General features: G+C 33.8%; 5 protein-coding genes and 1 long non-coding RNA gene across 6 annotated transcripts; 3 read left to right on the top strand and 3 right to left on the bottom strand.

Moving 5' to 3' along the window:
• Positions 1–9: 9 nt before the first annotated feature.
• Positions 10–1453, bottom strand: LOC132695787 (uncharacterized). Its single transcript, XM_060660253.1, has 4 exons — positions 994–1453; positions 782–939; positions 307–729; positions 10–253 (listed from the first exon to the last, which is right to left on the bottom strand). Exons 1-4 carry the CDS (start codon positions 1074–1076, stop codon positions 141–143), a joined length of 777 nt encoding a protein of 258 aa, XP_060516236.1. The 5' UTR covers positions 1077–1453; the 3' UTR covers positions 10–140.
• A 128-nt stretch (positions 1454–1581) lies between these two features.
• LOC132695788 (uncharacterized) lies at positions 1582–2844 on the top strand. Its single transcript, XR_009617880.1, has 4 exons — positions 1582–1693; positions 2056–2099; positions 2341–2378; positions 2557–2844. It is a non-coding gene; the product is annotated as an uncharacterized LOC132695788 (long non-coding RNA).
• Positions 2845–4086: 1242 nt separating this feature from the next.
• LOC132695783 (uncharacterized) lies at positions 4087–12033 on the bottom strand. Its single transcript, XM_060660244.1, has 9 exons — positions 11959–12033; positions 11720–11900; positions 11377–11624; positions 11093–11327; positions 10621–10852; positions 4825–10564; positions 4710–4775; positions 4570–4652; positions 4087–4515 (listed from the first exon to the last, which is right to left on the bottom strand). The coding sequence occupies exons 3-9, from the start codon at positions 11528–11530 to the stop codon at positions 4372–4374; spliced, it is 6654 nt and encodes a 2217-aa protein (XP_060516227.1). The 5' UTR covers positions 11531–11624; positions 11720–11900; positions 11959–12033; the 3' UTR covers positions 4087–4371.
• Positions 12034–13209: 1176 nt separating this feature from the next.
• Positions 13210–18562, top strand: LOC132708659 (IDLSRF-like peptide). The gene is made up of 3 exons (XM_060681125.1): positions 13210–13474; positions 16631–16915; positions 16968–18562. Exons 1-3 carry the CDS (start codon positions 13342–13344, stop codon positions 17159–17161), a joined length of 612 nt encoding a protein of 203 aa, XP_060537108.1. The 5' UTR covers positions 13210–13341; the 3' UTR covers positions 17162–18562.
• Positions 18563–18753: 191 nt separating this feature from the next.
• Positions 18754–20114, bottom strand: LOC132708660 (polyadenylate-binding protein-interacting protein 2B). The gene is made up of 4 exons (XM_060681127.1): positions 19957–20114; positions 19666–19851; positions 19528–19619; positions 18754–19325 (listed from the first exon to the last, which is right to left on the bottom strand). Exons 2-4 carry the CDS (start codon positions 19846–19848, stop codon positions 19202–19204), a joined length of 399 nt encoding a protein of 132 aa, XP_060537110.1. The 5' UTR covers positions 19849–19851; positions 19957–20114; the 3' UTR covers positions 18754–19201.
• Positions 20115–21407: 1293 nt separating this feature from the next.
• On the top strand, positions 21408–25400 carry LOC132708658 (proclotting enzyme). The gene is made up of 7 exons (XM_060681124.1): positions 21408–21684; positions 22271–22596; positions 23673–24232; positions 24289–24424; positions 24602–24746; positions 24797–24942; positions 25000–25400. Exons 1-7 carry the CDS (start codon positions 21573–21575, stop codon positions 25153–25155), a joined length of 1581 nt encoding a protein of 526 aa, XP_060537107.1. The 5' UTR covers positions 21408–21572; the 3' UTR covers positions 25156–25400.
• The last annotated feature ends 199 nt before the right edge of the window (positions 25401–25599 follow it).

Raw genomic sequence — 25599 nt, 5'->3', positions numbered from 1 at the left:
CAAGTCCTTAAAATTGTATCAAAATATATTAAACATTTAAGCCATACATCAACAAACATCTAATTAGAACAACATAAAGTGCAATATGTAATATTACATAAAAATCAAATTATTACAATAAACAATAGTACAAAAAAATCTCATCTGAGTTGTCTAATGAAGTCGGTTAAAAAACAATTGGCAGGTAACCAGTTCTCATTTTTATTAAAAATCTCCACTGATCGCTTTTCACCAGCACCTGAAGGTGGAATGTCTAAAAATATAGCAAAATGTTATATCTATCATATTTCTTCCAACCAAAATTACTTTTAAATTCCAAACCATGGTAGTGAGCAATTGCATTGATCAACAACCTCTCAAAACTGTTATTTGGGGACTTTATATAACTGCCAGTGGTATTGGAATTAAAGAACATCAACAGATTATCCTCACAACACTTAATTGCATCAATAGACAATTTTTTTCTTATTTTTAATGACCTTTTAAATCTAGTAGATATTTTTCCAGTGGATATCTCATTGAGAATCTGAGTTCCACCGGATTTATTGCACTGTTTAGAAAAAACATTTATAATATTTTCCTGCTCTTCCTCTGTTTTTTCAACAAACATATTCCAGTATTTCATAGCATCAGCATCTTCCAATAATCTGGCAAAGGGACTCTTGTAATATTCCATTACAACCATTGCATTATCTTCGTCATCTTCACTGAGAGTATGCAACTGGCATCCTAAAATGGGGTACAAGGGACTAAGGAAATTTTTCTGAAAATTGTGACATACTGTTTTCAAATCTTCTCAATTTCTTCTTCCCAGAAGCCTTTTTAAGGTGTACTGCATCATCTTCAAAACCTGATCTTACTGATAGCGGGCGATAAATTCTATTGGAGCTGTTGGGCTCAATGTAAGATTCAGCATCACTGGCAGATGCACTATCCAGACTAGATAAGAACGAGAGTATTAATTAAATATAAACGACCATTTATTGAACTTACTGTAAGGATTCAGTATCTGAGGCTGTCGTCGATGAACATGGTTTCGAGAAATTGTAGTTTTTATTCCCACGAATCACGGTCATTTTACTTTTTCGATCAAAATATTACACAATTCCTCAAAAATATTTGAACTGTCACTTTTTAAAACAAAAGATAAACAAAATTCAATTGGAACAAGTTACGTAAAACTTATCGATTAGACGTAAGCCCCGTTGGGTGAATTATCAAAGAATCTATACGGAAAAAAGATACAGCGAAAGCCTAACACATTAAGTCATAAATGAAAAAAAAAGGTAAATAAATGCAAAGTGATAGTAAATGTACCAATTTTTATTATTACATTATTATTACTACTACTACGCCTGCTAATTAGTAGCTATTACCGCAGACATAATTATTAGTAATATCTAATTATATATAGTCATCACATTTTAGTAATATCTAGTACTACGAATTATTATATTATTATTAAGTTAAATTGGCATCATTTTATATATCGGTACTACTTCTGATTGATTACACCCATAGAAAAATATTTTGCAAAATAATTCCTGCCAATTTCGTTCTGTGGTCCTACAGTCAGGTATACTTTGATACAAAGTAAAAACGTACTTCTGCGTTCTTTGGAATCATTTGCGATAGAAAGTGGATGCAAAGCATTGCGGGCTTGTTTGTGACGGTGGATTGCATTCCCACGAAGGTGAGAATTGGCTTTATCCCTTAATATATTGGGCAAATTGGGAACTATATCGAGTTATTTCAAATCCATAGCTTCAATTAATTTGAAGAACATATTTTCCTGAGTTTTAAATATAACGATGCTTTGGATATTTACGGATTTTATTTATTCAATAGCAAAAATCAGTGGTCCACATTCAGGCAGTTTCATAGTAAACGGCATTATTATTGAAACGTTCATGTGTGTGGAAAATTAGGATTCTAAACATATTTGGAAAAGGCCTATTTGCCTTTTTTGAAACTGTAATAGAACAACAAAGTGTTATGCCAATCAATGAAAACAAATGGCTTCATCCCTATGTTCTAATACATTGTTTTTTACAGACCACCACCTTCCACCGGCAAGAGCACATCTACAAAAGTAAAAGGTAGGTACTTCCTGTAAAATAACAGATTAAATGTAGTGCAAGGTACTAGAACCAGTTTGGTTCAATCTTGCTAAACTGGCGTGAAACCCTTGCTAAAGAAATCAATCCAGTTACTTCATTTCAAGCAATTTTGTCCGCTTAAACGTCAAATTTGCTTGCTTCTGAAACTGTTACATTCCTTTTCACCATAAAGTCGTGAATGAGGTAAATGTCTATTAATTGCGGTACAAATCTGTTTCAGATAGAGAGTCATGTGGTTATCCAGTAACCATGAACTATGTAAGTAATAATTATGATTTTTTTTAAATGTTTTATTTCATATGATGATTTTATTTAATTTTGTCTTCTTTTCCCGACTGACAATTATTGATGATTTAAAAAATCTGAAGTCAAATAAATTTAAAGTGCTTCAAAATTGGCTAATTAAATGTTGAAACCTTTTTGTTTTTCTTTTCAGGTCGATTTCAAGGGCGACGAAAAGCGCCACCATGAGTCGATATTGTAGCACCAAGAAGGAACACAGTATTAATTGCAATGCTTTTAAGGGCATCTGAAATAGCTATTATGCCACCCTGAGGATCTCATGAAACTTTTGGAAAACACCCTTTTGGATAGGGGAGAAACTCTAAAGAATTGACTTCGACATGTTTGACTAACATTATACATTTAATTATCATTGTTTTATATCATACACTACCAAAAGAATCCGTCCAGTTTCTGATTAATAATAATAAAATGCCATTACTCCAACATTTTTGTTCTTTTACAACCCGCCAAAGGAACCAACCAGTCCCAGATACATCTGATCCTGAACTGAATTAATATAGAATAGGATATATAATACGTATCCCAAAAAAAAGCAAAGATTAGAAAGAAGGGCACTACTGGAGCAAAATAGTAAAAGCGAAAGGTCAAAAAAGTTTACAAACAATATGCTAAAAAGAAAAATTGTTTTTGTTTCAAAGTAATGAAGTAGGTGATCTAAGTTTGTCAGTAAGTTGAGTGTAAGCTTTGATAGCGTTATTATGGTTGGGAACAGGGAAGAGTTTCTTATGATAAGTGAATGAAATGAATATTTGAGCTACGCATAAGTTTCTTAAGTGTATTGGTCTTTGGAGAGAGAGAGAGATTATTTTTCTTCTAGCATGACTCATTAAAGGTTGCAGAAATATGATGAAACTTACGAACATTATAGGATAATTTGAATTGAATATGCAGAATGCTGTTTTTGTCTGAAGTAAGGCAGGCCAGTAGGCTGTATTACAATATAAAATATTCGACAGTATTAATGAATTTGGTCAGCTGTCTGTCATAATACAGAGTCCGGAGTTTATAGAACAATTTTTGGATGAAAGCCTACGTGACCTTCAAAGCGAAGATTACTATAAAAAAATGCTCAAAAATACACCTAAATCTTTCCAGTCAGCGACGACTTGTAAAATAGTTCCATTTAAAATAAATTTGAATGTGATAGGATAGTCACTTTTGCTTTTTCTTTCATTCAGGAAAAGGGCCATGCTTGCTAGAAATATCACTGAGAATAGTAAAGTCACCGTCTCTGATTAATAGCTATATTAATATAAAATAATTAAGAGTGATAACTGATGTAATCATTTTACAGCATTCAGCAATATAAATAGAAAACAGCATAGGACCCAAAATACCACCTTGTCATACCGTTTTGGAAATATTTTCAGAATAATTGTTATTATAACGCACTCCTTGATGGAGCGCTAATTTGTTATAAATACTTTTTCTATAATTTATGCGCAACGATAAGGATAACCGATTCATATATTGAGTGTAGGCAATACCCTAAATTTTTTCATTCAACTTCTTTTAAAATCTCTGTCCTTATCGCACTTCACGTTCAACCTGGCGGCAATAAAATTTGTCGTTATCCGTAAAAGTATATTCTAGAATAAGAAAAAATAACCGTCCAAATAGAACACATAGAATGTCACAAAAAAGGAGGGAGGAAAAACTTATTAAGCTGTTGTCATATTGTGGGAGAGAATTCGAACTATAATAAACTGTAGTATTTGCAGTCATAGGACAATTAAATTGATTAATTATTAATTATCATTTTTAATTATAAACAAAAATACAAAAACATTTTTAAGTATTTAACTTTGGTATGGAAAAACAAGAACTAAAATTGTATCACATATTAACTATTGCTAATTTTCAGGTACAAAAAGAACAAAGTACAAAACAAGAAAACAAACAAATAAACGAAAATATTTAACTCCAGCAAACTTTTATCACCGGCTTAATTTTTGCTGCTGGTGCCAGGCACAACAATGGGACAATCTTTAGGTAAATTGAGTTGCTTCCTTAAATAGTTGCCCTGGATTCTTCTTAAGTCAGCCAGACTTTTTGCGAATTCATATTTGTTTGCATCAATTAACGTCACCTGCCGAACAAATAAATAATAATAAAAAAATAATAAATTATCTTAAGTATATACTTGGCATGATGCGTCCCGTTTCTGGGCCTGGGTTTTAAATCGTTCAAGTTTACAGTCAGACATTTTTACTGTATTTCGCGGCCCTAAAATAACATTCTTTAATATTAGAGATTTAATGGGGTTTTCAAGCGACAACTTACCTATATTTTCATTCGACAATTCGTTATCTTCTAGTTCCCTTCCGAGCGAAGAAACGGTGAACGTTCCTAAAAAAAATCGTAACAGCATAGATCTTTTTAAAAATATATATTTTACCTTTACAATTACGCAATTTATTTTCCAGATCGGAAATAATTTCTTGTTTTATCGAATCCTTTTTCCGATGTTGTTCAATTAGTGTCCCCAATATTGGCTGACATTGAGAGCAGACTGAATTTAAGACGCATTCTTCGGGCAACGCTCTGTTAAGATCGTGAAGCGAATGCCTTTTTTGTTTGCGATGGTCAACGGGAGACGTCATTTTTCCTTTATGTTTGTCATTTATTTTTTCCTCATGCTTTCGCATCTCCAAACTTTTCTTCCTGCCAGTAAATTCCTTCTTTAATAATTCTAATTCTTGAATTAATTTTCTGTTGTCAGATTCCAAATTATTTTTTGTATGAAGGATACTGTTTAGCTCTTGAGTTAATTTTGATAATTCCTTATCGTGTTTTTGCTTAAACAGATCTTTTTCTACTTGAAGGTCTGCTTTTGTCTTGCTAATTGTTTTAAAAAGTTGATTCATTTCTATTTTTAAATGTTCATTCTCTTGTGTCATTGCCTTCAGCTCTTGAATAAATTTTATTTTTTCAAATTGTATTTTTTCCATCTGATTTTTAACTTGTTCCTGCATTTTCTGATTCTCAATGTTTAAATTTTCATTTTCTTTTTTTAAGTAATTCAAATGCTGCATAAGTTCTGATTTTTCTAATTCAATATTTCCTTGTTTTATAGATTGCAGCTGTCGCGTCATTTCTATTTTTTCTAATTCTATTTCTTTTATTTGCTTGTTAGCTTGTAACAATTTTTCATGTTCAGCGTTCAGTTGTTTCTGCAATTTTTGATTCTCAATGTTTGCATCTGAATTCTGTTTTTTTACAGATTGCAGTTCTTGGGTAAATTTCATTTTTTCTAATTGCATTTTTGCCATCTGCTTTTTAACTTGTTCCTGCAATTTTTGATTCTCGATGTTTAAATTCTCATTTTCTTTTTTTATGCAATTCAACTGTTGCGTAAGTTCTGGTTTTTCTAATTCAATCGTTGCTTGCTTGCTGACTTTTTCTTGCAATTTGTTAACTTCTTCCTTTAGTTTTTGATTCTCGACATTGAAATCTGAATTCTCTTGAGTTATAGATTGCAGTTGTTGCGTCAGTTCTATTTTTTTATATTCCATTTCTTCAATTTGCTTGTTAACTTGTAACATTTTTTCATGTTTTATAGATTGCAATTCTTGCATAAGTTCTATTTTTTCTAATTTAATTTTTTCCATCTGGTTTTCAAGTTGTTTCCGCAATTTTTGATTTTCAATGTTTAAATTATCATTTTCTTTTTTTAAGCAATTCAATTGTTGTGTAATTTCTAGTTCTTTTAATTCATTGCTTGCTTCATTGCTAACTTTTTCTTGCAATTTTTTAACTTGTTCCTTCAACTTTTGATTTTCAATATTGAAATCTGAATTCTCTTGTTTTATAGATTGTAGTCTTTGTGTCAATTCAATTTTTTCGAATTCCATTTCTTTTATTTGCTTGTTAGCGTTTATCAATTTTTTATGTTCATCGTTCACTTGTTTCTGCAATTTTTGATTCTCAATGTTTGCACCTGAATTCTGTTTTTTTATAGACTGCAGTTCTTGGGTAAATTTCATTTTTTCTAATTGCATTTTCGCCATCTGCTTTTTAACTTGTTCCTGCAATTTTTGGTTCTCGATGTTTAAATTCTCATTTTCTTTTTTTATGCAATTCAACTGTTGCGTAAGTTCTGGTTTTTCTAATTCAATCGTTGCTTGCTTGCTGACTTTTTCTTGCAATTTGTTAACTTCTTCCTTTAGTTTTTGATTCTCGACATTGAAATATGAATTCTCTTGTGTTATAGATTGCAGTTGTTGCGCCAGTTCTATTTTTTGTAATTCCATTTCTTCAATTTGCTTGTTAACTTGTAACATTTTTTCATGTTTTATAGATTGCAATTCTTGCATAAATTCTATTTTTTCTAATTGCATTTTTTTCATCTGCTTTTCAAGTTGTTTCTGCAATTTTTGATTCTCGATGTTTAAATTATCATTTTCTTTTTTTAAGCAATTCAATTGTTGTGTAATTTCTAGTTCTTTTAATTCAATCGTTGCTTCATTGCTAACTTTTTCTTGCAATTTTTTAACTTGTTCCTTCAACTTTTGATTCTCAATATTGAAATCTGAATTCTCTTGTTTTATAGATTGCAGTCTTTGTGTTAATTCAATTTTTTCCAATTCCATTTCTTTTATTTGCTTGTTAACTTGTAACAATTTTTCATGTTCAGCGTTCACTTGTTTCTGCAATTTTTGATTCTCAATGTTTGCACCTGAATTCTGTTTTTTTATAGACTGCAGTTCTTGGGTAAATTTCATTTTTTCTAATTGCATTTTCGCCATCTGCTTTTTAACTTGTTCCTGCAATTTTTGGTTCTCGACGTTTAAATTCTCATTTTCTCTTTTTATGCAATTCAACTGTTGCGTAAGTTCTGGTTTTTCTAATTCAATCGTTGCTTGCTTGCTGACTTTTTCTTGCAATTTGTTAACTTCTTCCTTTAGTTTTTGATTCTCGACATTGAAATCTGAATTCTCTTGTGTTATAGATTGCAGTTGTTGCGCCAGTTCTATTTTTTGTAATTCCATTTCTTCAATTTGCTTGTTAACTTGTAACATTTTTTCATGTTTTATAGATAATTCTTGCATAAATTCTATTTTTTCTAATTGCATTTTTTTCATCTGCTTTTCAAGTTGTTTCTGCAATTTTTGATTCTCGATGTTTAAATTATCATTTTCTTTTTTTAAGCAATTCAATTGTTGTGTAATTTCTAGTTCTTTTAATTCAATCGTTGCTTCATTGCTAACTTTTTCTTGCAATTTTTTAACTTGTTCCTTCAACTTTTGATTCTCAATATTGAAATCTGAATTCTCTTGTTTTATAGATTGCAGTCTTTGTGTTAATTCAATTTTTTCCAATTCCATTTCTTTTATTTGCTTGTTAACTTGTAACAATTTTTCATGTTCAGCGTTCACTTGTTTCTGCAATTTTTGATTCTCAATGTTTAAATTCTCACTTTCTTTTTTTATGCAATTCAACTGTTGCGTAAGTTCTGGTTTTTCTAATTCAATCGTTGCTTGCTTGCTGACTTTTTCTTGCAATTTGTTAACTTCTTCCTTTAGTTTTTGATTCTCGACATTGAAATCTGAATTCTCTTGTGTTATAGATTGCAGTTGTTGCGCCAGTTCTATTTTTTGTAATTCCATTTCTTCAATTTGCTTGTTAACTTGTAACATTTTTTCATGTTTTACAGATTGCAATTCTTGAATAAATTCTATTTTTTCTAATTGCATTTTTTTCATCTGCTTTTCAAGTTGTTTCTGCAATTTTTGCTTCTCAATGTTTAAATTATCATTTTCTTTTCTTAAGCAATTCCATTGTTGTGTAATTTCTAGTTCTTTGAATTCAATCGTTGATTCATTGCTAACTTTTTCTTGTTCCTTCAGTTTCTGATTCTCAATATTGAAATCTGAATTCTCTTGTTTTATAGATTGCAGTCTTTGTGTCACTTCAATTTTTTCCAATTCCATTTCTTTTATTTGATTGTTAACTTTTAACAATTTTTCATGTTCAACGTTCATTTCCAAATATTTTGCGTCCCGTGTGTGAACTTGTTCTTGCAATTGTTGATTCACGATGTTTAAATTCTCAAGTTGTAGATTTTCTAATTCAAGCGTTGCTTGCTCGCTAATTTTTTCTTGCAATTTGTTAATTTCTTCCTTCAAATTTTGATTTTGAATATTAAAATCTGAATTCTCTTGTTGTATAGATTGCATTCGTCGCATCATTTCGATTTTTTCTAATTCTATTTCTCTTATTTGCTTGTTAACTTGCAACAATTGTTCATGTTCAGCGTCAGTTTGTTCCTGTAATTTTTGATTCTCAATGGTCAAATCTGAATTCTCTTGTTTCATGGACTGCAATTGTTGTGTCAATTCTATTTTTTCTGATTGTTTGTTAATTTCTGACAATTTCTGATGTTCAGAGTTTATTTCAAAACGTTTTGTGTCCCGTTTCTTAACTTGTTCCAGCAATTTTTTATTCTCATTGTTTAAATTCGCATTTTCTTGTTTAATGTAATTCAGTAATTGGATAATTTCTTGTTTTTCCACTTCCATAGTGGCCACTTGCTGGCTCACTTTCTCATGTTCAGCATTTAAAATAAAATATTTTCTGGTCCACTCTTCAACTTTTTTATCTTCTGATTCCATATTGATCTGAGTAGAAATTGTAACATGACTATCATGAACTTTTGTAATCTCTTGCAACCTGTGATTTTCCGCACTTAGTTGTTGAGTAAATTCTTCCAATTCATCGATTTTTTGTTCAAGGGAACAGCAGTAGGTGCCAAAACGTTCAAGTTCTTCATCCTTCTCACTTTGTGTTTGTTCCAAATTGGAAATTTTTTTCTTCAACGTCTCAACTTCTTGTTCACCTAAACTATAAGTAGATTGCGCCTGGCTCTTTAACTCACGATAGCCGTCCCGTAAATACAGTAGGTTATCTGTTCCTAAACTGGCAGGAGACTTATTGATCCCCCTTTCTAATGGCGATAGTTCCAGCTGTTGCATCTCATTGTGCTTAACTGATAGCTCTTTTTGAGTGGAAATAGTACCATCATCATCTTTATTTTCAGGAGATCCTATACATTCATTAGCCAAGCCTGATGACAATTCTGCAATGCCCAAGTCTTCTTCAATAATGCGAGGTAAGGAATTTCGAGCATAATCATCTTTTTCGAGGATATTCTTTAAAAGTCTAAGAGAATTTAACACATCGGAGTTACTATCTTTATATCTACTAAGAAATTCAGTTAACTGTAAGTTTGAGAATCTCAAAGGGTCTATCAGATCTAAGTCATCAGTTTCATAATCCTCCAAAAACTGCCGCTCCAACCTCGTAAAATCAATTAAACTCTGATATGAGTTTTCCAAAAGTAAAATTCTTTGTTGAAGTACTGATGGTGAAGTCAACACTTCGGTGGAATTTCTCAGAGGTAAAGGACTAGTTTGCGTAAAAGCATCTGCTATCCTTTCTGGCAAATCAACATCAAAGGACTTTAGAGAAGTGGCAGTGTCAAGTTGAGACATTTTCGTGTCTTCACTGCTATCATCAGATTCCTCAATTGGGGATAATACCTGGCAATTAGCTAATGTATGTCTACGCAGTAAGAAACCTTGGGTTGCGCCTTTTTTCGGATCACCCTGCTGAACTTTACTTGTGAACGATTTAATACTTTTAATTTTCCCTTTTAACGATGATATTGTTTGCTCTTTATCAATCATCTCATGTCTAAGTTTATCAATTGCTTTCTCATACTCATTCATTAGATGTTCATATACTCGTTCCTGATCTTTACTATTAATTTTTTGATTTACAATAGGCTGATTTTTAACAAATTTTGCTCTTTGGGCAAATTCCAAGGTAGATTTTGTTTCTTCAACTGCTGCAGTGGTTATAGTACATATTATAAGAGTTTTAGAGTTACCTCCTAGTGATTGTTGCAAAAGACGAGTCAATTTGGAGTCTCTGTAGTTTATATACTGTTCATTGTCACTGAGCTTCCGGATCACCAATCCCAATGTGGTTAAAGATTTGTTGATAGAAATTCCTTCACTATGCATTTTACCTTTCATATTCATTTGTCCCACTCTTTCAGACCCGGCTAGATCTACCAAACTTAACGATGATTCTGTTATTAATCCTTCACAATCTTTTAAATGAGCTTGGATAATCTGCAATATCAAATACAAGAAAATAAGAAGATGGAAATTCTACTTCCACTACCCACCAGCTTAAGAATGGTATGAGATCTACTGGAATGTTCATTCATGTTAGTGCACCCGATTTTTCGAGTTTTCATTCCCTTCTTTACCAAGGCCATTATGTCTCCCACATCTCTTACAATTTCCTCTTTAACTGCTACGTGAATTCCCTGAATATCTTCTCTAATTTTAACTTCTTTCACTTGACTGTCCAGTAGATCGCGAATTTTTTCATTATAAATCTCCAGATAAGAACATCTTTAAAGTTAACAGAAGTGAAAACAGTTTTCCGAAAAAAAAAAAGCAGGAAGATTTAAAAAAAAACACACATTTGGGATAACAGATGAACACACAATTTACTATGCAAAGGTGAAAACACAACCACTTACCACAGAAGCCTTATGAATGAACTGCATAAACTATCAAATTTATTATCAGTATAAGAGTTTTTAAAGTATTCTAATTTATTGCAAAAATAAGGTTGTGAACTTGACTCACCTTAACAAATAAATTTTTGCAGGGTCACTATCAATATATTCTAAAATATCATTGACTGTCAGACTTATAACGCCAGGAGCAGATCTATCACCCATCATAACATGAGTTTTGCCAGAAGACGTTTGACCATAGGCAAGAATTGTGGAGTTAATTCCTTCGAGGCATGAATGAACTAACGGTTTGACCACTAATTTGTAAATATCTTCATTGGTTTGTTCCTCATTAGAAATATGGTCTAAAAATGAATTATGGAAAGAGAAGGCTACTATCGAACTAAAACTTACCAAAACTGTAAGTTTCACCAATACAATCTTCAGCATCATTTATCTGTGAAATACTGTTGTTTTGAATCCGCCACATGGGTTTTAATTTTTGAGATAATTCCCTTTCAATAAGGGGCCGCGCTTTCACCAAAATTTGGATGTTGGTTGAACCCATTATACTTTTTGTGGTTAGAATCTCACTCAATAAAATTATATGCCTTCAACTGAAGTAAAACCAACACACCCATAGGCATTGCCCTTCCGAGTACCTGCAAATTTAAAACAATATTTTCTTACATTTCGGATCCGGCTACAAACATAATAAGCCGGTAGTCGATTTAAAGAGAAAGGCAATAACACTTACCTGTTTACCTCCTCCAACAAACACCAGAAATTATTATTAAAGAATATTTACTAGTAACGATAAATGCACCTGTAAATTTACTTAAAAATTCTCTCACATTTAACGGGAAACGGCAAATTGCAAACATACGAAATTTTAAAAAACTGTACCATAGAAACAATTGGTAACCCAACCGAGGTATCTGAAAACAGTAATGTCAACGCAAATCACATAACGTAATTGTGCAATGCAATAGCAACCATTCGAAATTTCGGAAACTCGTATATTTTTTAAGCTCCCCTATCTAAACTAACCAAAACTTAACAGAACTGCTTATATTCTGTTAAAATGAAATTAATTATCAAACGGTTGTATCGATCCATGTACCTCGATAATCTTAAAAAAATAAAAATAAAACGCTCCCTAGTTGTTCGGAGATAACAAATTCTCTGATAGAATCAGCATTGATCACAGATGGATCCAGGCCCTCAAAGGAACAATATTAAGTAGCATTACCACCGTTCAAGAAGCAGACAGGTCACTTGTATTTGGAATAAAACAGCTTAATAAATGTTGAACAGTTCTCACTAAACTAGGAAAAGAAACTGACCGATAAAAAAAGGACCATGAAACAAACTCATGGGCTATCAACTGGTCAGCGTATATAATAATTTAGATAATGTATTGGTCGTACTATATTTTTTTACTTATACACTTAACTCATTTTCCCAAAACATTTAACAAGATCTGCCGTAAAAACGCTATATCTAAACTGAAACATGTTGAACTGACGAACTGCAGCCGCATGGTCTGGTCTTATTGGCTGAGAACGGGATTTGAAACCACCGCGCATGCGAATATTAAACGACGTATCAATATTTTTTCCATCCTTATTTCAAACATTCCTGTATCAGCATCAGCAGTGCCTCTATATTTAGTAGCTATATGGCTGAACGTAACCAAAACTGAAAAACGAACGTAAATAACGCTCTAGAACTACCGTGGGAGTCTCAGAGTAAACCCTTTGGGTCGCAGTAATTCTCCCAATCTAAATCTGAATCTCATATACAAAAAAAATTTTCGATTTTCGCAACTTCCTGCACGCATCGCCAATCAACCTTCTTTCTATAACACACTTAAAATATTTTCTTGGGTTACAGAACCTTCGCTAACCTCTGTCATGGATTGATTGACCTATCACCCTTTACCGATTAAAAAAATTGCCAATTGTCAAATAATTCGAAGATAAGGCACGAGTAACTCCGTACCCCAATGAGTGTTTTGTTCTGTTGCGCATATCACACAATTGTTATTACTTCCAGGCAAAATCACAAAATAAAAATGGAGAATTGGAAGGGGAACGGTTTACTTGGGTACAGAAAATAATAATTTGGTACTATAAAAAAGCTCGAGCAACCTTGTGGTGTTAGTTGGTGGAAATTACGCATAGGTATAAGCTCTGCGAAAAACAAAATGAGAGAGCCCTCCCACGGTGTCTTCTTCAAGTCGATAAAATTAATCCCACATGAAGTAGAGCGATGCCAGATCTGAACCGGCAACGTCGCATCGTTATAAAGCAACTGGATGAAACTGGAAGGATCGCATTGCTCAGTTGGCCGGCGTCGGTTTGTTGAGCCCCAGCCATGGTCAGGGTGGCAAGGGCACCGCATCCCTTGCTCTTGGTGGTGATGATCTTGACTATGGTTGCTGCTATCCCGAATGCCGTTATGGCAATCGATTTGAGTCGACTCTACGGTCACATCAGTTCGAAACGAGGTATGTTGTCGCACTTTCATTTTTGTGTCTGGATTCGACCGCAGTTTTGACATACGAGTCCTCAAACAGAGCAAAAAAATCTCCAGTCGTCCTTTTTATGTTCTTGGGGATATTTGGGTGGTGTCTATTCTACGCCCTTCTATTAACACCCACAAGGCACTTGTTGGGCTCTGCATCAACAGTTGTGTCGCAGTAAAATGGATCGATATTGTAAATTTGGTTTGCCTCTAAGCTATTTTCTTTCGCTGCGTTTCCCCGTTTCCTTCGTTTTGAACCCCGAGGAAATATTTTTTATGTAATATTAACCAACCGAACATAGGAAGCGATTTTTCCGTATTTTTGCCATTCTTGCGCCAGTTTTATATCAGATTCTTTGCACACATTTAGAACAGGGCGCGGTTCTTATGGGGTATTTAAACCTTTGCCATTATCGATAAATACATTGTGTGGGGTTGCTAATGCTAATTAAGGTCAATACACATTTACGTTGTCATTCATGCATATTTTATTTTAGTGGTATATTTTATCGCATGTAAGCCTTATCGCCGTATAGATTAGCCCTGAATATATACCTAATTGAAAGTCGACGAGACCTTAAACACGAAAACTTTCAATTTAATTATGAAGATATTAATCAACTGCCGTGGATATTTTACTAGACACAAAAGAACTGTTAATGGTATTTGGCTGGTCACATTCTATTTTGCCGCATCGTATTTACGTATTAGTTCTTGCTCAAAAGCACATCAAGTTAGACAAACAAAAATGGGACACGTATAAAAATGGCCACTCTAAATTCTGTTAATAACCAATCTTATTTCCACGCGTTTTCTTTAGAATAATAGTACTTATAATTACTAAACATGTATATTTTGCGTTACACTGATAAAAAATCGATTCTAAACAAAGCAACATAACAAAATGCGAAAATTAAGTGATCATTTCTTTGAAATATTAACTGAAGTTGCATGTCGGACGTTTGGTCACGCACACCTATATATTTACATTCTACGAAAATATTTACATACATCGTGTCACGATTATTCGCAGCCTCCTGCCTAAACGTCAGTTTGTATTTGTATCTTATCCCATTACTACGTAACAAAGGAATTTTTCACGTTTTCAGCAAACATATTTTTGTTTGTGTTTTATCACAAATTTTTGAAAAACGAGTAAAGTAAAAGTGGAATAAAATTAAACTGAATACATCAGCAATGTGTTTTCTAAAATACACCTTTTACCATTTATATAAACTGAGCAAAAGTCAACATAAAGGTGTGCTCCCGACTACAGTAAACACAGTAAAATACACTCTACAGGATGGTTCTAATTATAATAATATATAAAAATTTTAACAGCGTATTCAGCAGATGAAAATAAGGAAAAAAGTTCATATAAATTTATGTCAGAAGATCCAAGGTGTTGAAATATTGCGAAAAAATCCCTTCCTTTTCCTATTTTTAAAAAATTAGGTATACATAATAATTAAAATTAAATTAATAAAGTTAATTATTAATTAAATGAGCGCGAAATATCTTCATTTAATTTTCAAATCTCAGATATCAGGCGCGCGCGCCAACTTTTTTTTTCCTCGAAAACGGTTCGTTTTAGCGAAAAAAACTGAGGAGACCATTTTTGTTTAGAATAGAACAGGGTATCTAAATTTATTAACAAAATTGAGATAAACCATTGGAGTACCACTTTTTAAAAATTATTTAAATTAATTTAAACGTTGTCACGAATGCCACTGGTTAAACAAAACTATTTTTTTTCGCACCCAATATCTCCGAAACGAAGTATTTTTGGACAAAGGTTTATATGAAATTTTTGATTTTATTTTTATCTGCTGAATACGCTCTTAAAATTTTTCCATTATAATTCAGACAACCTGTGAATACTGTACTGTAAATTAGTTTATTGTTGAAAAAAGAGTTAAAATTCATCTGTATAACTGAACTGTTGGCTTTTGCTTGAAAGCTTGCTAAAAGTTCAGATTTTCACGAAATTATATATTTTGACATGACAATTGTTTGGACAACACCGTCTCTTTATCAAATGTAATATTTACAAACTACCTGCTACTATATATCCCGAAAAATGACCATAAAACCTTAATTAATGTTGTTGTGAGAATTTAAGTTCAATAAAGGAGAGGTATTTAAATCTAATTGATCGTTAAGCAATGTCTCATTTTGTTGATCTCCATGGCTTCCAATAAATTTTATTTTCTAGTTTTTGTGGCTGTATGTAAAATATCAAAATTGTCGTCAAAAATGTATTTTTCTCTGTTTAAGTGTGTAGCATAATTAGAATCTAGACTGTTGTTTTTAAACGCTCTTTTATGTTCGTTAATGCGTTTCTTGAAGGATCTAGCTGCTTGTCCAATATAAATTTTAGGACAAGATCCGCATTTCAACCTGACAACACCTGATTTTTGAGATTTTGGACATTTCGTTTTATTGTTTTGTAAAAAAATTCCTATTGTGTTGTTAGTTCTGAAAGTTATTTTTAAACCACATTTTAACAAATGTTTTGAAACTTTTTCACTAGGTTCTCCTATGTATGTAATTGTTTTTAATTGTTCGTATTCTGTATTAGGTTTCGGATAAATGGAGTTTACTGTTGTCTGGATTTGTTTTTTATTTATAATTTTATCTATAATGGACGGATTGTAGCCGTTGTTCAATGCAATTTGTTTAATGATATTAAGTTCTTTGATGTAATTTTCTGTTGAGAGTGGCGTATTAAGAAGTCTGTGTATAAAAGAGTGAAATGCAGCCATTTTGTGTGCATAAATATGTGATTTGAGCTGTTATGTATGACTGTGTCCGCGTGTGAAGGTTTCCTTTCCATTAATTAAGGTTTTATGCTCATTTTTCGGTATATATGTAGCAGGTACATTTGATAAAGACACGGTGTTGTTGTTCTTGAAAATCTGAAGTTTGAGTTCTTATTTATTTTGACCTCTATAACTCATTATAACTTCCCCAAAGCATCAACAATATTTATAATATCCATAGAGCTGTCATCATATTATGTCCTTGAAATAATCATAGATATGTGTACTTAAAATAGATCATAAATGACATCCACTTAAGTTCTGCAACTCAAAAATTGTGTCGCAGCGGTTTATAAACGTCTAGCGGTTTTCTATAGGAGACGCATGTCATCCCTACGAGCCGTTTAAATGCCCGGGGGATGGAAATTGCATATCCATTCAATATTTATGTGACGGCGCTCCTGACTGTCCGGACGGTTACGACGAAGATTCCCGTCTTTGTACTGCCGCGAAAAGGCCTCCGGTTGAAGAAACGGGCAGTTTCCTGAAGTCATTGCTAGCTAGTCATGGACCCAATTACCTAGAGAAATTGTTCGGTAGCAAAGCGAGAGACGCGCTCAAGCCTTTGGGAGGCGTGGACAAAGTAGCGATTGCCCTATCCGGTAAGCCACCATAATTATCGCTAATATATTTCGACGTCTTTTTCGATTTCAGAGTCGCAAACGATCGAAGATTTTGGAGCTGCGTTGCATCTGATGCGATCGGATTTAGAGCATCTGCGTTCGGTGTTCATGGCGGTAGAAAATGGCGACTTGGGGATGTTAAAATCGTTAGGTATCAAAGATTCCGAGCTGGGAGACGTGAAATTCTTTTTGGAAAAATTGGTAAATACGGGATTTTTAGACTGAACTATGCCGGACCGCGCTGCTATTTTTTTTGCACATCCACAGCCGCACTTGCGGTTGAGCAAGTCGTTTTATTCTTATCTTCCCAACTAAATGTTATCCGGCGATTGATATAAATATATATGCGCGTGCCAGCAGCGTCAGTTTCGAAGTATCCGTCCCTTGTTGCGTTCTATCTATCTCTCCGCTGTGAGTTTTTTCTGGAAATCCTGGACAAAGTGTTTATATACATACATATCAAAGCCCGGTCGGGAAGCAAGCTTTCCCCGGGGCAATATTAACGTTGCATATCATTCTAGTCGTATTATTAAATATTAAGGTGCAATTAATTGTGATCACATTTTTACATTTAACGTTAATTTTTATCGTATACAATATATCGATAACTGTGTGATCACCTTCATCAATGTAAACGTATAAATGACTCCCAAAACAATTAAAGTGGCACTAAAACTTCTAGACACTAATCGAACGACGATAAGGAGACGCAAAAGTGCGAGGGTTTTTGTTACGAATTGTGCAGGGTAACGAAATGTTTGCACATTTGCCGTTTTATCGAAATGTATGGAAAGTATATGGTTGTAGTGCCATCAAACAAAAAGCGAAGCGAGTTGTGTTACATTAACTTCCGTAGGGCCTAAAGTTGGTATTTCACAACCTATCGTGTTTCTCTGGCAACATATTATTGTGATCTTTGTATATAGCGACGGAACGACGAGGGACATGTCTTCTGTTAAGATAACGACCTGACACTTACCATCTCATTAACGAGTTATGTCCCTTGTCGTTATGTTTCTTATCAACCTAGCACAATCACAAAATACCGCACACAGGAACTATTAGATTATAAGCAAAAAGGAAGTATGCGCGATTGTTCTTTTTACCCCGGAGTCTTTTCGGTCCTAATATAAACCCAAGATTCCAAAATTCGTCTCGATTAGACTTTTTTCCACGCGATCAGTGTACATATCCACATGTCATTAGGCACTTTTATGCATAATCGATGTCTTTGTGTGAATCATTGTAAAAATACACTTCAAAAAGTCTAATTCTGCAAAAAAATATTTATTATAATTTATTCGAAAAAAAAAATGCATACACTTATTAGAACCGAAAATATTCGGCGTTTATCAAAACGATCGCGCATATTCAAAAATAATAAATATACAAATATCTATTTTCGACTACTAGGGGAGTAAAATAAAATTATATTTGGCGCGTGATTTAGCACAAATCTATCTACCCACTTAACGAAACGAACGAAGGTACTACATCAATTGTTACAAATATATTTTAAAGAGAAGGCTGGGTTTTTATGTGAACATATCACGAAACTTTTTTATTGTATAGTCATAATTATTTATTGATCGTGTGAAATTTCTAATTAAATAAATATATATCTAAAAATTGAGTCTTCTTTTAATTCAGAGCATAGCATGGCAACATCGCAATCAATGATTTTAACGCATTTTAAAAGATATCTCGCACTAATTAAGGCAGCAAATTCGAGGACTTTCCGCGCAGTAGCAGTTATAATAAAAGAAAGTCCAAATAATGCCGTCTATTTACCAATTTCGGAGAAAATAAGACAACGGTTTTAATTAAATAATATATTTAATATTATCATATAAATTATGTTTTTTTTTTCACCGTTTAAAAGAGAGCAATACTAAAAACAAATTGTAAGTAGTTTTTTTGCGTTCTCCCATATCTATCACACAAAACGAGATCATGGTGGAACAATTTTATTTATTTAAAGTCAAAACTGCTCAATGTACACCCCACAGTAATTTTTACTCGGCTGATCCCCTTACACAGGCTAAACCGCAAAAGAAAACAAAAACCGTACAATCATTGAACAGCCTATGCCCACAATACCAACCCATTCGTAAGTTTGATGACATCATCTAACACCATCTTGGACTAGCAGAAACAAAAAAAAATGCAATCTTAGGAAAAATTCAAAATCATGGAGAAAAAACTGCAGAAAAAAACGTCTTAAATTAGGTTCAAACTAATTATTTACAGGGCGGGTAAATCTACTTAAGATTCATTTGTCGAGCCTTGGGTGTCTGGGACAAGCGTCTCGTTTCGACGTAAGGGAACAAACTCAGCAGCTTCAGGATTTAATTTTGAGTTCTGGACCGACTCTGACACCGTTAATGCACTGAAAACAAAAATGAACGACAACAATTTATAAATAACACCCAATTTCTAACTGACTAAAAAAATTAACATTACTCTCACATATCTCCAAAATACCATTGACCTCTTTTAATGCATAATTTAGTAAAACGAAATATTGACCTTCTAATTCTTTCGCGCTCAAACAACTACCAAACTGATAACTGAACCATACAGATACGTGCCTTTGAGTTGCGGTTGGTGCTGAATTTTCTTCGCTCATGAATGCCTCCATACACTCCTCCATCAGTTCTTCCTCCTCCAGTCTTTGCATAACCTAAAATGAAGTTTATAAAATCAACATTGCTAAGTCACGAACGAACCTCTTTATCGAACTCCTCTTCATTCTCCATCCACATATATTCAGAGAAATCATTCTCCGCAGTTGTTTCAAACTCTTCCACAGCAGTAGTCTCGATTTCATCAGCGGTTATCGACAAAGAGGTCTCTTCGAAGTCGTAAATGCCGTTGTCGGTACTCTTATTATCGGTTGGTGGCATTTTCATAGCCTAAAACTCCAGTATCAATAATAGGGTCAAACTAGGACCACCATATTTTCGACTGAAGTACCGAGGATATGGTATTGAGTATTAAAATGATTTATTAAAACGTACCTCTTTAACACACACTTTTAAGTACACCACAAACAATTCGAAATGTTATCGAGTAAACAGATTATACAGGTGAAACGTACAATGCGATATTCCTTTTGGCTGAATCGTAGTAACAACGACTTGCACCTTGTTGTCAAACAGACATTCCAGTGATACCACCTGTTGGTGGTAAAATTTCTAGTAAATTTTGGCAAAAAACAAGTAATCAAAAAATATATATAAAAATTGAACGGCAAAATATTGTGAAATTCAAAGATTGCTAGCAAAGTCATACAGGAAATTACAGCGCAGAATTAGCGTAAATCAAAAAAAAACTAACCAAAAATATTGTACAAATTAATAAATGAATTAATAATGCCAAAATTGCAGGGGGTAGTTTTAGAAATATTGTGGGACAGGATTTGGGCACTTTTTTTTAATTACACAAACGTTAAACAATTATGTTAAAACAATCTATTCTTTGGGGGGTATAGAAAAACGTCTAACGTTCTTTCACCTTGCTTAACAGATGGCAGCGCAACACGAAATCAATAATTAATTAATTAAATTAACCCGTTACAGTGTAGCAGCACAAACTTTATTATTTGGGTTGACTGAGGTTTATTGTCTCGATATGCACAAAGAAACTCGCTTCAATCACCGTTTTCTTCCTTTCCTAAGTGATCAATAATTGTACGCACATTACCGTGTTTCGAACAGATGGCGCACCTAACACGATCTCATTTTATGGGGCCCTCCAGACCAGAATACAAAAGCCCTATGCGCAGTGCCTTAAGGTTAAAATTAAGACATGCAATAAAAAATTTGTTTAATAATTATTAAAAGCACAAATAAATAGCAAACATTAATCAGTTAATGCCTACTGGAATTATCTCTGTAATATTTCCCATTTTAGTGAATATGTTCATAGAACAAGTAACAAATATATAATATACTGGGTGTCCAAAAGATCAAACTTTAGAAGAGGTCAACTGGAATCAAAATAACCCAACATTTCTTTGCCCATGTTATTCTTATTGTATTATTGTATTGGTATTGTATCTACTAAAAAAATAAATGCTATGCTGTACTGTTAAATTTTTGGCTATGTTCGATTCTTATAGGGGTTTCGTAAATTAACAATTTTCAATCCACCCTAACTACATTGTAAAAAATCTTGTTAATAATACCAATGAAAATCAACACTAGAACTGTACCCTAGGCCAGACTATACCTATTTGTTATTAGATTATGTAGTTTATTTAAATTTGTTCCTATTCTGGAGAAAACTGGACACAGAAACCATGAAATAATAATAATAACAAATTAACCGATAAAAATGGTAACTATTGTCTTTGTATAAATCGTGTGCGACATGCAAAACGACGTTATTGTAATAGGGTCCACTAGCCGATCATACGGACTTCTCGAATTAAACGCATACAGTTGTTATAATAATTGATGGTTGGGCGAGTAGCATCCTCTGAGAACATCTTGCAAATTGGTTCCTCCGGTTCTGAAGAATCAAGGGGGGGACATCCAGTTCGCGAGTTTTAAAAGAGCAACTTTACAAAATAGTCACATTGCTTTACAGTTAACGAGTGCCATTCGTCGCCTCCATTTTTTTAAAAGACGACATGGGCGCTCTTACCATCATTCGGTTCGGTCTGTTGGTGAATTGTTTAGTCGTATCCGTACGAAGTGTCCAAAATCAAGACCATGATTCGAACACTATCGAGACTTCTGTAGGTGAGAAACGTTTTTTTTTTATATCGCAAATTAATCATACGAAATATGTCAATCGGGGAGTCAATAAACTACACAATGATCACTTTTTGCAAAAATATTTGTAACGGTGATTCGCCATTTAATTCTCCGAAGTGGAAATGCAAATTCGACGAGTTCGTAAAACAAACGTGTTCCGATTTTGTTGGACGTTTTAATATTTTTTAATTTATCGGAAATTAATATAAAAATTTCGGGTTCAAGATTGATATTATAAAAATACGATTGTAGTGCGTGAGTACAATTTCATTGGAAATTGGAACAAAGGATCCGCAAAAATTCCATTTGGTACGTTCACTCTTAAGATGACCTAAACTAGTTGCTTGATAGGTTGAAAAGATAATTGGACCGGACAATATCAGATTATGAATAATGGCCTGTATCGATTTCATTGTTTTCCCAAGAACTGCCAAGCAATTCGGTTCATTGCCAAGGTCACCAAGAACGTTCACCTTTAATTCAGTGTGTTATTTACCTGCGCCGATTGAATTAAATCGAATATAAACTTAATTCTTCGTATCATTAGTTCAAATATCGCGAATTATTTCAGGCAACTCAAGACGAGGTAAACATGTTCTCCTCCCAACATCTTTCGTGTACCCTTACAGCCCTTATCCGTACAACAGCTACGCATACAGTTACGGCTATCTCACTCCTAACGCCCTTCAATTCAGCCCTGTAGTTCACGCAGCACCCCCTTTTCCTACGCATATTGCTACAACCGGGCCTTGCTACAACACCAAAGGAGTCTTGGGCAAATGTACGTCGTTCAGAGACTGTTACCCCTACTTTAAACTACCTGTAGTGGGCAACTTTGACACGTGGGTGATTGGGATGTTCGATACTTGCAGTTACTACACTGAACACGGAAAACAAGTAAGATTTGCCCACAATAAGTATCCTAGAGCTACTCAAAAAATGCAAGTTTTGTTCGAATTTTTTAAATATTAACATCAATTTTCGCATTTCTATTTATATTCGGCCCTCGTTCTCTAAAAATTATTAATGCGCTATTTTCCAAATTTTATTTAGATTATTATTTCTGGAATTTCAAGAATGGTGTCAAAGTATGTCGTGTTGGCTTTTGGTGGATCGTACCCCAATAAACTTTTAGCTATTGTTATAGGGTCAACACATCAATAAATAAATTGCACTTGAATAAAAATGTTGGTCTGCAGTTGTTATTAACGCGATAAATGCAGGCAAAAGCCAACACGATATATTTTGAGACAAACTATACATTTAAGATTTTTAAAAATACTACATTTTGCAAATAACAGCATTTAAAGAGACGGATACACCAATATCGTAAACTTATAAGCCTGAAGTTAAGTTCATTTCAAGAAAAAACATTCGGATGAACGTATGCCCTCACTTTTAAAACACGGGGTGATGCCATTTGTGCATTGGCATCATTCACAGGGAATTTAATAAAAAGAAAAAAATAATAATAAATTCTCCCAACGAAAACACAAAGAAGGGTTGAAAATGACGATTATAAAATGTAATTTATTGCAGGCCAATTAAATTTGATTTTGAAAAATTATTAGCTAAATGTAGCACTTTTAATTTCCAAAAAAATGCGCCTATACGAAGTTTCAGAAATATATCTATATTCTTAGATATTACAAATTTTAAGTTAAGTTAAAGTTAAGGCGTTTATGACATTCCTTGATATTAATTTTTTTTCTTAAAATAAATCAAATAACTATCCCCTTCAATATTGATGCACCATCAAACACCCTTCATAGAAAAAAAAATACTGCCACAACTGAAGAGAGCTTTAAGGTCTTGTTTTTTGAAAACTATTAAGACAAGATTAATTTTTATAATTATAAGTATCAAAATAAAAAATATAATACAATTGTGTATTATGCATTTTCTGCTAGCAAACGAATAAATAAAAAAATATGGTACTATGCCCATAAGTCAGCAACTGACTATTTTTGCAGGTATTTGGGGTGTGTTGCACAGACCCAACCAATCAGCCATTGAACCCACCAGAATCCTCTAACGACATATCAGACACAATTACAATCAACAGCGATTCTCAAGTGTTATCGAATTCAAGCGCAAGCACCTACGACGGTGCCAAATCTCCGGAGATATCCAACTGGCCACCTCCACTACCAACTCACCCTCCAGACCACACCATTCCTCCACTGCCAACCCATCCCCCATCACCTGGTTTTCCCGCATTGGTTACTACAACCAAACCAATAATCATTTTACCGACCACCAAACCACCAATTTACAAACCCACCATCATTACGACCAAAACAACATCCAGACCGGCCTCCATCACAACCCCTATACCCGTGTCTGATGTTAATTTGGCTGCGTGCGGTGCTAAAAATGGGGTTCCAGATCAGGAAAGGATTGTGGGAGGGCATAACGCAGATATCAACGAATGGCCTTGGATCGCGGCATTGTTCAACGGTGGAAGACAATTTTGTGGAGGTTCATTGATCGATAATATTCACATATTGTCGGCTGCTCATTGCGTGGCGCAGTGAGTACCACTGAGAATCTCTAAAAGTTACGAAAATAATCATCTATATGTTTCAGTATGAGCTCTTGGGATGTCGCTCGACTAACAGTAAGGCTTGGAGACTACAATATCAAAACGAATTCAGAAGTGAGACACATCGAAAAGAAAGTGAAGAGAGTAGTCAGACATAGAGGGTTTGACTCGAGAACCTTGGTAAATCCAAATCGAAGGGTAAACCGCTGAAAAATTCCCGAAAAAATTTTGAAAGAAATAATCTTGATTGGCCAATGTTATATTCATAAGAATCTATAAATATATCACATTGCACAGCGATTCACCCTTTATTTTGATTAAGTGTAGTTGGGAAACCCATGTGGGGGTATATTTTAGTACAACGACATTGCTTTGTTAACCCTGGACAGTCCCGTCGAATTCACTTCCCAAATTAGACCAGTTTGCTTGCCAGCTGGCTCTGGATCTAGAGATTGGTCTGGTTCAACTGCGACCGTCATTGGTTGGGGAAGTCTTAGAGAAAGTAAGTAAAAACGATGGTATGAAGTAGCTTTCGCAATTAATGATTTACAGGCGGTCCTCAACCTTCGGTTCTTCAAGAAGTTAACATTCCAATTTGGAGCAATAGAGACTGCAAATTGAAATATGGGCATGCAGCCCCTGGTGGTATTGTAGATCATATGATATGCGCTGGTCAAGCCAATAAAGACTCTTGTAGTGTACGAATTTTTCAAAGCCTAGAGTAGTTGTTTAAAACATAAGAATTTACATTGTAGGGTGACAGCGGAGGTCCGTTGATGGTTAATTCGGGAAAATGGACGCAAGTGGGTATCGTTTCTTGGGGCATCGGATGCGGCAAGGGCCAATATCCGGGTGTGTACACCAGAGTTGAGAAGTTTTTGCCCTGGATACAAAAAAATTTAAAGCAATGAACGCGAATAAGTGTTTTCAATAACTGAATTATTTTAGCTAATATATAATGTGACGTACTATGTACTTCAGTGGGCGAAAATTAACTTATTTTAATATAATTTCAATATCGTCCTGCCATATTGCATGTATGGTACGATTTTGTACCCACCCCCCATATAAATGTAAAAAATGAATACGACAGTTTTTTGTTTTTTATTTATTTGTTTTGTTTGACTATCATAAAGATGTTGTTTGTGCTGCATAAATTTTAAAGTAATTTTGGTCTAAAAGATTTCTAAAATTAATAGAAGAAATGTTCGAGTAACCGATTTTTTTTGGCTTTAACAGTCGTCGAAATCTGTTTCTTGTGACCCGTAAAGTGCTTCCACAACACTGATCCAGACCTTACTGTCATTTACTTATAATTTTAACCAATTTGGAGTCTGTAAAAAGGTTTTGACCAA

Source organism: Cylas formicarius, unplaced genomic scaffold (genome assembly GCF_029955315.1).
Source record: "Cylas formicarius isolate icCylForm1 unplaced genomic scaffold, icCylForm1.1 PGA_scaffold_12__32_contigs__length_19106922, whole genome shotgun sequence".
Lineage (NCBI taxonomy): Eukaryota > Metazoa > Arthropoda > Insecta > Coleoptera > Brentidae > Cylas > Cylas formicarius.
The sequence above is the reverse complement of the archived record's forward strand: the minus strand, read 5'-3'. Positions and strand labels throughout refer to the sequence as shown.

Coding starts and splice junctions, on each gene's coding strand:
- LOC132695787 (XM_060660253.1), bottom strand. CDS start 1,076: ATGACCGTGATTCGTGGGAATAAAAACTACAATTTCTCGAAACCATGT. Junction 730..781: donor ATTGAGAAGATTTGAAAACA/GTATGTCACAAT, acceptor ACCCCATTTTAG/GATGCCAGTTGCATACTCTC. Junction 254..306: donor CCATGGTTTGGAATTTAAAA/GTAATTTTGGTT, acceptor CTATATTTTTAG/ACATTCCACCTTCAGGTGCT.
- LOC132695783 (XM_060660244.1), bottom strand. CDS start 11,530: ATGGGTTCAACCAACATCCAAATTTTGGTGAAAGCGCGGCCCCTTATT. Junction 10,853..11,092: donor GCAAAAATTTATTTGTTAAG/GTGAGTCAAGTT, acceptor TTAACTTTAAAG/ATGTTCTTATCTGGAGATTT. Junction 4,516..4,569: donor AACGGGACGCATCATGCCAA/GTATATACTTAA, acceptor TTTGTTCGGCAG/GTGACGTTAATTGATGCAAA.
- LOC132708659 (XM_060681125.1), top strand. CDS start 13,342: ATGGTCAGGGTGGCAAGGGCACCGCATCCCTTGCTCTTGGTGGTGATG. Junction 13,475..16,630: donor TCACATCAGTTCGAAACGAG/GTATGTTGTCGC, acceptor GGTTTTCTATAG/GAGACGCATGTCATCCCTAC. Junction 16,916..16,967: donor AGTAGCGATTGCCCTATCCG/GTAAGCCACCAT, acceptor TTTCGATTTCAG/AGTCGCAAACGATCGAAGAT.
- LOC132708660 (XM_060681127.1), bottom strand. CDS start 19,848: ATGAAAATGCCACCAACCGATAATAAGAGTACCGACAACGGCATTTAC. Junction 19,620..19,665: donor AAGAGGAGTTCGATAAAGAG/GTTCGTTCGTGA, acceptor ACTTCATTTTAG/GTTATGCAAAGACTGGAGGA. Junction 19,326..19,527: donor GCACCAACCGCAACTCAAAG/GCACGTATCTGT, acceptor TTTTGTTTTCAG/TGCATTAACGGTGTCAGAGT.
- LOC132708658 (XM_060681124.1), top strand. CDS start 21,573: ATGGGCGCTCTTACCATCATTCGGTTCGGTCTGTTGGTGAATTGTTTA. Junction 24,425..24,601: donor GGTTTGACTCGAGAACCTTG/GTAAATCCAAAT, acceptor GGTATATTTTAG/TACAACGACATTGCTTTGTT. Junction 24,747..24,796: donor TTGGGGAAGTCTTAGAGAAA/GTAAGTAAAAAC, acceptor AATGATTTACAG/GCGGTCCTCAACCTTCGGTT.